Genomic DNA, 12,041 nt, shown 5'->3' with positions numbered 1-12,041 from the left:
AAATCCTGTACGTGGTACAAAAACGGCGTAAAGTATGCATGACACAGAGAAAGAGGAACAGACAGGATGAGCAGAGAAAGAGGAACAGACAGGATGAGCACTGTCCTGTATGTTCCTCTTTCTTTGTGTTGTGTAGTTTGTGCTGTTTTTGTACCATGTGCAACATATACTAACTAGCCGAGTTTTCACTTCTGTAGAAAAATCCTGGCACCGCCATTGCAGGGCTGTCAGCTCCTTTGTTGTGTCTTGAATGGCCTAAATGCTCTTCATGCAGTGCCCTTTTGGGGCTCTCTTCACATGTGGAAACAAAATTTCCATAGGGAGAGGTCAGGGGAGTATGGTAGATGCAGAAGCACAGTTGTGCAGTGCTATTCGCGAAACTGACACTCAGGGCAGTGTGCAGCCTTTTATTATCATGCAGGGGACTCCATTGTCCAGATGCCCATAGATCGGGGTGACAATGTCGCAGTGTATTACGCAGATATAAAACTCTTGATTAACCGCCTGCTCGACGAACTTGGGGTGTATGCTCTGGCATCGAAAAAAACTATCAACATTGTCTTTGTTTTGGACTTCTGCCACTGCACCTTTCCCAACACTGGAGAGCTCATAGACTGTCGTTCGGCTCTCTGCCTCTTAGTTTGAGGATCATACTGAAAGCACCATGTTTTGTCTTCAGCTGTCATGCTGTATGTAGCATTCATGTGTGCCTCTGAGAGCACATCAGCACAAACTGATGCCTGCGTGTCCGCGTGGTCTTTGCTGGAACACTATTATACATTGCTCAGTAAAAGTAAAACCCCTGCCTCAGCACTCATCGATCACTGGTGATCGACGATCAATGGGAAAAAATAAATCTGCTTTACTGAATATTATGACCAGTAATAGTACGAAGAAGCACATTTAATTAAGACATCCTATGCATTCACTGCAGATGTTATGCTCATATTATCAGATCAATTGGCCAATGGCTGGTGTCAGGGCAGGTGAGAGCGAGATAGCAGCTCCAAAATGGGCAAGGAGAAGTCCTCAGTTTGAAAAAAGGGGTAGCTAATTTTACATTCCGCTTATGAGCTCTGTTTGTAGAATCACCCAGCTCAAAGGGTAGTTCAGGGCCCTTTTAAATGTTTGAGTGACTGTAGAAGAGATTCAGGTGGTGGTCTTAAAAGTGACAGCATTAAAGTTTTTTTGGAAGAAATTGTTGGAGTGTGTTGAATGACTCACTAATGTCTAAAAATATACCACTCGCAGATTCCTTGTTGGTTAATGTGGTCTTGCTGTAGATGTTTTGTACAATAACCATGCTGAATTACAGTTATAATGCTACATTTAAATGAGCTTTATGACACACTGTACTCTCAGCTTTTTAATCTAGGTAGCGTTGAGAAAGTACAGAAATGGACTCATAAGGAGTTCAGTAAATGTTATTCTTTTGCTACTGCATGTTTTTCTGCTTTCATTGAAAGCCATTCCGGTGAGTTATTAGGAGATTACAGCGAGCATTTCATTGCCTTGTACCAGTTCTGTCACTGATGTGTGTTGAGCTGTGTAAGGTATTAAGTGATTTCATCTCCATGCAGGAAGAGACATGGTCTATGCACAATTTGGGGACAGCAGGTATCGTGGTCCAGGTGACAGGCACTAACTGGCCAAGGCCTTCATACACTCTTCTAGTGACGGGCCTATGCCGCTTTCGTATTGATGGCCTTGTCCAGGAGTCTCCATACCTCGTGGGAAATGTTTCTCAACTTGACAAGTTGCCTGGGGAGACTGGCTGTAAGTGGCAAAAGGATTGCTGAATTACTGATGCCTTTGTGTTGGTTACTTTTTATTTTCTGTTGGTTTTTCTCACTTTTACATATCTAAAGAAAAAAGAAGTTATCACCGTAATATCCTGAGAGATAGCCCACCTAAAATTTAGAACAAATTGGGTGAAAAGAGGGAGTGCATTAACTTTTGGTGTACAGTCAAGAAATGTTAAAAAAAAAAGAAAACATCGTAGCCAAAGGTTGTGAAGGTTTGTTTATAAGCCCTTGTTCAATCTTCTTAAAACCTTCTAAAGAACAGTCACTATCGCTGTCGAACAAAATGGCGATGACCTTGACACGCACATGGTCAGACGTGGTCGGCAGGGAAGCGCAATTAATTTTCAGTGATGTGTTTATTTTGGAATAGCACCGATCTCTTAACAGCAGCCACAGTTGTGCCTACAAGTCTGGCAGGTGACAGTGGTCTGCCTTTTTCCATCCTTCGGCTATTCCTAAATAAACACATCGCTGTTATGATGATCCAAATATAATCTCACTATCAGGGAGGGAGCAATCTACCTGACTGGAGCAGTATTTTTTTATTTGGGGTGTTGCTACGCTGCGCTCCGCAACACCGTAACGACCGCCCGGCACCGCGGCCACCAGGGCACAAACAGATCCGAGGCACTGCCGTGGTTCATGTTCTCCCGTGCGGTGGCGCCACAGTCCGAGGGCCCAGCTGCCCTGGAAAATGAATTACGTGGCAGGGAAACGGAAGGGGGGATGCCGATGCCAGTCACTTGTGAAGCTCGCCGTCTTGGGCAGTAGATATTCCACAGCACTTGAACGATCTGGCCACAACTTCATAACTTGGCCACAGCTCCTGCCAAGGTCACGATTGCACCAAAGGCGAATGAACCAAAGATGGCTGTCATTCCCATTCACCCTTGTTCCTTATCTTCGGCAGTAGCTAACTGACCCTGTTTTTGCCGTGGCACCATTGGGGGGGGGGTTGCGAAATTGCTCCTACCTTCATGCTTTGGATAACGGTTTGTCTGCTTGTAACAGCGGGCAAGTTGCAAAATGCCACGAACAGAAATTCATAATTTCTGCTTAATTACGCTCATCATATGGCGCCCATTTTTGCGTTTTCAAGGAAGTGCGGCCTTATCTTTGATCGGTGGAACTTAATTTGAATGTAGTGTCAAAAATAAGGAAGAAAGAAACGTAGCTGCTACACCGTGCAGAAGCTAGAGCTTCAAGCCAAGTTGTAAAGAATGTATTGTCGCGGCTTATTCCTACGGACATTTAACTAGAAAGCATTTGGTCAGTTGTCGAGCTGGGTTATCGCAAATTTATCTTTGGTGTGTGTTATCGTCCGCCCTCATACAACGGTTACTTTGTCAGTGAATTACATGACCTGCTGGGCACTATTCACACTCAATTTCCGAATGCTCCCTTCTTTCTAATGGGCGATTTTAATTTCCCGAACATACTATGGTCTTCAGTTCCACCTACAGCTCATCCCCCTTCTGCAGTATCCTGCGACTTTTTGAATCCCTGCTCATTGTTTGCTCTTTCACAGCTGGTCCGTAAGCCAACCAGACTGGCAAATGGAACAGCCAACACGCTGGACTTAATACTAACGTGATGCCCTGAACTTGTGTCTAACGTTTTGTACTTACCTGGTTAAGTGACCACCTACTTCTGGAATTTACTCCTAACTCAAAGAAGCACGCGAGTACTAAAGTTACCTTGGATTACAAAAAAGGAAATTTTGAGGCAATTAACACTGAGTCATCAAATTTTCTCAACTCCTTTCTTACTAACTTTGACGATCGGACTGTCGACGATAACTGGAAGCTTTTCAAAACTAAAATTCATGATCTTGTAAAGAAGTACATCCCCTTGCACAAGCTCTTCTGCAATATCAAAGCTCCTTGGTACAACGCCAACTTAAAGCACCTAGCAAATAGAAAAACGGCGCGCTTGCCTATGCGTGCAGGCGCAGAGGCGCAGGGCGCGTGTCAAGGGAATTTTTCTTCTGCGTGATAGCAAGCGCTTGCGTGGCTCAGTGGTGAAGTATCCGACTCCCACGCAGTGGGCCTGGGTTCGATCCCGGCGGAGAGTGGTTACTTTTTTTCGCATTTCCAGCAATAGCGGCTACGGGCCGGGCCGGTAGTGGCATCATCGCGACCAGAAACGGCTATTGGAATGAGCCCATAACAGCTTACGCTGTAAAACTAAGCACAGAGACATATCTCCTCATCCTAAACTCCTCGCAGCCCCGCTTCCTCTCATCACTTGACACTCGCCCTCCCAGTTTCGGCGCTTGCTCGGGAGGTGTGAAGCCGCTTCCATAGACTTACGCGACTTGGGACATTAAATAAGCTCTGCGGTGTGCGCATGGGTTTTCACCGTGGCTAAGGTTGCATACATCCACTTAGTGGTTTCCAAGAACCTTTCAGGTCTCTTTTATGGTTTTGGCATTGATTATATTTTATATTGTGTAATACTTTAGAAACAATGCGCTGTTGACTTCCGTGAAGCAAGTGAGTTTAGTGCATTTCAGCAGAATATCTGCGCGGTTTTATTATTATTATTATTATTATTATTATTATTATTATTATTGTTATTATTTCTTTTTTGTTGCACTGTGCTTGCTGACTCCTGCAACTCGGGAAGTATTTTGAAGCCAGGTCGCTTTCTCCAGCCCTGCCAAACTTGCACGTACTACATTGATATAGTTTATATTTCTGTCGTGTTCTCTGCATTTATTGTGCGAATGGCTCTTCTGCAGAATCCTTCTCGTTGTTAGACGGGACAAGGGTGGGAAAATATTGTTTTTCCTGCAGCGAAAAGAGCGCGGTTGAAATGTGCTCAAGCAGGCGAACAGAAGTCATGTAGCGTTTATTTTTTATTTTATGAATACTGCCGATCTCGAGATCGTTGCAGGGAGGGCATACATATAAATACAAAAGAAGCACAATCAAGTAATTTATACATGGAAAGCGCTAAAACACTAGCAGAATTAATACATGAAATTATTAGTAGCAATAAGCTTGGTATGAGTAAACAAATAGAACTCACGAAAATTAAAGTATGCGCAATGATGCGATCAGATTACTCAACAAAAATCCCGATATGTACAGGTTTTAAAAAAAGTGTTCACAGCACCTGCTCAGCATGTCCATTCATTTCCACCATAGCTAATGTTACACTATGCTTCTGTGGCAAAGCGCAGACATTCAAAATCGGCATGCGAAGACCTTTTCAGACAGCCCCAAAGGGCCATGAGGCGTAAGGCTCTTCAGCCTTAGGGAGGCGCCGACGAGTCGACGAGACATGACTGTTGGAAATCACGCGAGCTGTGTGTGTACATGCGTGTACCAACGGCGCCTACTCTTCGCTTCCTTCAGACACTCACCCCTTCTCGCTGTCTGCCGACGCGACAAGTTGGTGCCGGGTGCTTGCAGGAGTGCGTATGAGACGGTTGTGCCCATTTATGGTCCGATCTTGCCCCTGCGTTCCTGATTGAACCAGACCGTTTCTCGTGTTCCTGACCGCCGTGCGAATCTCCGCATGGCTCCCTTTGGTTGAGTTAGTGCAGCCGCTCTTTTCAACGCTAGTGCCAATGTGCCCTTAAATTACGGCACTTACAGGCGGGCGATACTGTATAAAAATGGCGGTGCACATGGTTGTTTACGTCGTCATGGCAACAGCAACCGAAGCCGCGTGCCACCTCCTCTCTATAGCAGTTCCTTTTTTTCTGTATGTTTTTATTATACCGACTTGGCCGGCTCGCTACCCGCTCTGCCCCTCCCCGCACCCCCCCCCCCCCCCCCCATGTCGCACGCACGGGTTGTGTGTGTGTGTGTGTGTTTTTTTTTTGCCTGTGCTCGACACGTTTTTCTGGTGCGTGTGCGCTAGACCACGCAATAGCTTTTTTTTTTTTTTTTTTTTTTTCATTCAACACGCAAAGATTGCACGGCGCGCCACACACGAGCACACATATAATGCCAATGCGTCCTCAACAGCATAAAGACGCATTGACATTGTTCCAGACTTAGTGCTGTGAAGACAACCCCATACGGGATATAAAGAGAAAGCGCCCTGCGCTGTAGATAAGAACTCAGCTTCTTAACTTTTTTGCAGTTGCTGTCATGCACAAGTTGCTCTGTTTCTCGATGTTCGCTCGCCCGTAGCGATGTATTAAACCAGTGGGTTTTACGTCTTGTCTGCCTGCCGTTCCCTCGATGATCAGCAAGTGGCAAGCTCTGAGCAAACGCTGTTCCAAGTTGGCAGCCGCTCGAAGTTATGAAGAAGGTATTTAAAGATAAAGCGGTTAGTAATGGAACAACTAAGTTCATTCCGTTCTCTAATTGTTTTAAGGAAATATGAACATTTAAAGCAATTCGAGTTAAAGGCGTATTCTTTAGGGGTTCGAGAGTGCTTCTGGGGAGTTGATCTAGAACGATTCAAAGAACTTAGTACGGATACGTCAATGTTTGTCACCATCAATGAATTGAAACGAAAACTGTAATCGTGCTAGTTTTGCTCTACTTTGCAGTGTTAATAAACCAGCTCTCTTTAATAATTCAGTCAATGAATCCGTTAACTTGTATTTATTAAAACGGAACCTGCCTTCCTCTGGACCATTTCTATTCGTGCAATGAGTTCATTTGTGTACGGAATCCAAGCAATATTGGCGTGCTCCAGCACTGGTCGAACAAGCATTTTGTAGGCCAGCAGATTTGTATCTGGGGTCACACGACGAAGGTTCCTTCTCGGAAAGAGAGTCACTTTAGTGCGTCAGCATGCACATTGATTTCCACTTGAGGTTATTTTGTTAACATGGCTTTCCCATCGGGCAGCGTGTGTTAAAGTGACAACTAAATATTTACGCTGAAAATCACTAGTGAGAGATGTGTCATTAATAATGTAAGTAAAATCAGATATCTGTTTCTTTCTACTTACTATTAGCGTTACATATTTCGGGCATTTAGAGTCATCTGCCACTCCTGACACCAAGAAAAAGCAGAATTTTGTATATGATGATTATCACTGCGATTAATTTTGCGGTATAAAATACAATAGTCAGTGAATAGATGGATGTTACCATGTAATCGGGAAGACAAATCTTTTTTGTATATTCCAATATTTGCACTTCCGATGCAACAGGTGCTAAATTGGAAGCTTCGTTATGAATATACACGAATTGTGAGCAGTATAGATCGGCACACTCACTCATGAGTGCACTCACTCACACTCGCACTCATTTCAAAGGCGTGAGTGCAAGTGCAAGTGAGTGCCAGTGAATGTGAGTGGAGGTGAGTGCCAGTGAGTGTGAGTGCAGGTGAGTGTGAGTGCAGGTGAGTGCTAGTGAGTGTGAGTGGAGGTGAGTGCGAGTGAGTGTGAGTGCAGGTGAGTGCGAGTGCCAGTGAGTGGGAGTGGAGGTGAGTGTGAGTGAGTGCCAGTGAGTGTGAGTGCAGGCGAGTGAGTGTGAGTGCAGGTGAGTGCGAGTGAGTGCCTGTGAGTGTGAGTGGATGTGAGTGCGAGTGAGTGTCAGTGAGTGTGAGTGGAGGTGAGTGTGAGTGCGAGTGAGCGCCAGTGAGTGTGAGTGGAAGTGAGTGTGAGTGAGGGGAGGTGAGCGTGAACGTGAGTGAGTGTGAGTGAGTATTCTCCCACACTGCCGACCTATGGTGGGCAGCACACACCTGTTTTTCTGTCTAAAGTGACAGTGGCGGTGCGCAGTTTGATGGGAATGGAATTGACAGGAACGACAGGGCCAGCAACTTTCCGAATGGGCTTGGAGTTGAGGCGAGCAATCTTGCCAGTTGCTTGAGAGTGAAAGTGGAGGCAAAGATGATTGGGGAGGCCCATTTCGCCGAACTGCCCGTGCATGAGATGACCCACCACTCTATTAACAAGCCGTCGGACACGTCAATGTTGAGGGTAAGCATGTACAGCCGCCCAAATCTTTAACTAGTGTGCGCGAGCAGCGATTTTCTTTGCGCCAGCACCTTAAATTAGGAACAAACTTACAAATGACTATGCTATCTGACTATGCTCACAAAGCTCGTGAAGATAGCATAGTCATTTGCAAGTTTGTTCCTAATTTAAGGCACTGGCGCACAGAAAGTCACCGCTCGCGCACGCTAGTTAAAGATTTGGGCGGCTGTACATGTACGGCTTTCGTAAGCATAGTACAAGTTTTCGCGGGAGGTTACCTACTTCAGCAATGGTAAGCAAGTGTCGCCAATGATGGCGCCGTCTGCCTCGTGAATAGCTTGCACGTCTTGGACGGCGTCCTGCATGTTGTACGCCTCGGCGTCCTTGTTGAAGTAGTATAGCCTCACGCCGTGAGGACAGTGTCACTTTGCATCGTATTAAAGCGAAGCTTTCTATGTCTCGAGCTATGTCTATGTGCTGATTCGTCCGTGAGCACCGAAAACGCACTGCAGGAAAGCCAACTTACACAATGGAACTATCTGCGCACACAATAGAACAACAGCGCACAACATATTTATTGTAGAACACTATAGTTTACATTCGCAGTTGTGCCGATAAGAACAATGGGAACTGCAATGCCACGCTACCCAGACGAACTGTATATATTTGTATTGCATTACACAATGCAGATATATACAGCAATGCATTCGCGGCCGTCACCATGGGTAGGCCGCGGGGGCATCGCACGGCAGAAAAGGCTGCCGTATGCGATTGTAAGCGCCAGCACTATCGTGCCCGTAATGCCGATCCGTGTATCGGCAACAGCAGAGCCTCTGACCGTCTACCACAGCGATCACAAGGCAATGCTGTGCAAGTGTAGAGTCGTCCGTGAAAGTGTGAGTGTGTGTGTAATCAATGGCTACATGATCTAAAATAAAGGCTATGCAACTTAACGAAATGTGCCTTCATTCCACCTCAACGTTCAAAAAATACAATCCTAAACAAGCAATCAAATCACATATGCATCCGAGTCGCTCAGCATTTTTTGGGTTCGTTGCGTGGTCGTTGACTTTGGACTTTGATTCAGTTTGCATAGGAGAAAGCTTCGCATTCAAACATCTTTCTTTAAAAAAGGGGCTTCGATTTTTTGAAGATGAAGTGGGCTGAAACATGTCAACTTATTTCTTTTCGAGCGCACGACCATCGCCGATCTTGGAGAGGGCGGTGGAGAACATGGCATCGCTCTGGCAGACGGCTTGCACAAGCGGGAAGTAGGAGAGGTGACAGAGGTGATCCCAAGTTGAAGATGATGTTGCATGTTCTACTGCGTTTGTACACCTCGCTGGCACAGATGGGGGCTGCCGCAATGATGAAATCCGGCACATGATGAAATCCTAGCTGCCGAAAGGGTTGTAATTGCCAGGGATCTGTCTCGGGCGGTCGTCGACACGTGACATGCTACTGGCCGCTCGAGGCATTTTGCATGTATTCACGGGCTTCTTTCACACTTGCAAAAACACTTTTATGTAGCACGTATTGAGCAACAGAAAGCTGTATCGTGAGTTTTTCATGTTGCTCTACAATTTTCTCATTGACACTGTTCATCTAATTATAATATTTGAGAAGTTGATTAATTTATTAAGACTAATAATTGTGTAATTAGGCAGAATGCGCAAAATTATCTGTGTATCTCCAAGCGACTCCAAACAACATTACCTTGGTTCTGTCCACCTACGTGGCATTTGCATATAATAAAATCTTGGTGCATGATAGTTGGGACACCCTGTATATGAAGAGCAAAAGTGATGTGCATTAGCAAGCAAGTCTGTTCTAAGTGGCTAAGGTGACTAAGTTAAACAGGTTCGTGCGAATGGGGGTTCAACCATCATGGTGTGAATGTTCCGAAATTGACATGTGGGGTCTCACTCGGGCTCTTGGGACAAAGGAATGACAACACAGTAGTGTAAACAATCAAAAGGGCATTTATTGCGCCTTTCATACACTAATGCACGCGAGCCAAATTACTATGCATAGAACATTCACATGGGCGCGCGACAAGTCAAGGAAGTCCGACTCACCGTGACTGGATAGCGAGCGAATATGTTCGCCCCATGCTATGACACCATCGCCTAGTCGTTCACGTGTACAGTCACGCAAACGGTGGCATGTTCAAATGATCCGTGTTCGTCCATACCGGTGCCCTGCTCCTAGCCTCGCGAGACGGTCTTGCGAAGCGTGGATCGGCGCACGCGCAGAACGTCTGCATCGCTCACCGCCCCCAACCCAAAGAGGAAGCGCCTTCGACCTTTTTCCCCCAAGTTACCCCGCCGTTCGGTGGTGTTAGCATCGCGACACTCGCGCCATCTGTCGCAATGCGCCGCAACCACTACGACTGCCGCCGGCGCTTAGCCACGCGGAGAAGCCGGATTACAGGAGTCGCGAGCTATGCGGGGAAAACAAAATCAGGGGACGCGTGATAGTCACGCAACCCCACAACTCTAAACTGCATTATGAAAGATCCCACTACCGAAAGTATCCTGCTTACTTTTTGGTTCCTAACTAAGGATATGCTGACCTAGAATGGTTGAAAATGTCTATGAATAAGCTGATAGAGCTCACGGAAAGGATCCATTTTTAATGTAGTTGCAGTGGTTGTCATTGGGACCATCAAACTATTTTGTTATTCAATAGTAGCTTGTATAGAAGACTGTTTAAACGTTTTTTCTCTGAAGGCAGTAGAATGGGTGTTACAGTTTTTATGTACTTGTTGAACCTGCATCTTAGAGCTTGCAAGGTGCAAGGTGCATGTGTCAAAAGCGGAAGAACACAAGTAGGAATATTCAACTAAAGAAAGTTAGAGTGCATTACACGCTGATAAACTAATGCCAGTCATATGATGTCATTTTTATGGAATGTTTCTTCTTTGCTCTGTTGTGTGCTTCAGAGAAAATTTTAAGTATAAATATGGCGCAGGAGATATTATCGGATAACTTTTTTGGTAACATGTAATTTGTGGCAGTGGATGTTGGGATCTATATGATAATCATTAATGAATAGATCTGTTAAATAAATTCACTGAGGAAAATTAGATTGTATTTTGTAGTTGCAAGAGTGGTGCCAGCTGGTATGCAAGTTATACTGCTAGAAAATTAATAACCAGCACCAGTTTCACGAAATACGCGCTAAAAATGTCTGACGAAAAGTCCAATGCTGTTGCAGTCAACATTTTTTCAAATTAAATTTTTGATCAGTACTAATTAACATGGCAGGGAATTAGTGGCCTAAGACAACTTAAAAGCAAGATTTTTCTGTAAATTGCAAGTCTGGTCCTGTTTAATAATATGGTGTTTTTATCTTTTTGTACACAGCAGTGGACATGGATGATTATGACACGGAGTTAACTCAGCTGATGAACCAATTTCGGGAGCAGGCCACAAAATTGATAGACATGCTTGACCTGTCTATTCCCTCCATCATTAGACTAAAGGTGAAAACTTGTTTTTTATGTGTACATGTGCACTTTTATATGTCCTTTTGTTCATTATAAATTATCTTCATTTATATGCCTGGCATTCCTATTTCCTCTCTCATTAGACTGAAAGTGATGACAGGTGATGACTGTTACTACTGGTATGTGTGTGTGTGTGCATGCATATGTGTGTATGTTTACAAATGTGTGCGTGTGTGCATGCATGTGTGTGCATGAATGCTTGCATTCATTTTAGGATCTTCATTACTCAAAGTGCTTATGTCTGTTTTGCAGCGTCTGCTAGCCTCTGTTCCTATTCAGAGCTTGCCAGACATATGTGCTGCAATTGTGAGAGCCACTCATGCAGAGAGACTTCAAGTGCTTGATGCAGTTGATTTGGGCGAGCGCTTCAAGAAAACACTTCCCCTGCTGATTCGACAAATTGAAGTGAGTGTCATTTCTTTTTATTGCTTTTCTTTTGCAAATGTTAACACTACGGTTTTTATTCTTTTTATGGCTTTTATTGTGTGTAACGTTAGTAAAATTACTGTAGTTGTCTTACATTCTTAACCTATTAAGGCCTGAGAAAGAGTAGGCTGCTGAATTTTGTTCATTTCTAGTACACACCACAACAGCATTGTAGAAGTTTCATGAAGTCTGCTTTCTTCATTCAAAAGCTTTTGATGCTGTTTTTTTTATAAAGTCTGCTGTGCCTTCATGAAAGGAAAACTAGAAGTAGCTCGGAAGAACATGATTTCTTGTTGAACTTCTTGAAACAAGAAAGGTTTAAGGCGGAGGCGAAGAATAGCACGATACACAAGGGAAAAAAAAAAGGATGACACCAGCGCATTCTGTGCTCGTGTCATCCTTCC

The 12,041-nt window shown here is 44.6% G+C and overlaps 1 protein-coding gene across 3 annotated transcripts in view; it reads left to right on the top strand.

The window, feature by feature from the left end:
* Positions 1-12,041, top strand: part of LOC119432294 (lon protease homolog 2, peroxisomal-like) — a 69,838-nt gene that overhangs the window by 12,327 nt on the left and 45,470 nt on the right. For all 3 annotated transcript variants that reach the window (XM_049670857.1, XM_049670864.1, XM_037699493.2), the window contains exons 3-5: positions 1,581-1,776; positions 11,069-11,187; positions 11,464-11,616. In XM_049670857.1, the coding sequence (XP_049526814.1) occupies positions 1,581-1,776; positions 11,069-11,187; positions 11,464-11,616 (468 nt within the window). The remainder of the gene's footprint in view (positions 1-1,580; positions 1,777-11,068; positions 11,188-11,463; positions 11,617-12,041) is intronic.

This window comes from Dermacentor silvarum, chromosome 1 (assembly GCF_013339745.2).
Source record: "Dermacentor silvarum isolate Dsil-2018 chromosome 1, BIME_Dsil_1.4, whole genome shotgun sequence".
NCBI classification, from domain to species: domain Eukaryota; kingdom Metazoa; phylum Arthropoda; class Arachnida; order Ixodida; family Ixodidae; genus Dermacentor; species Dermacentor silvarum.
Note: the sequence above shows the minus strand (reverse complement) of the source record. Positions and strands in the feature narration are given on the sequence as shown.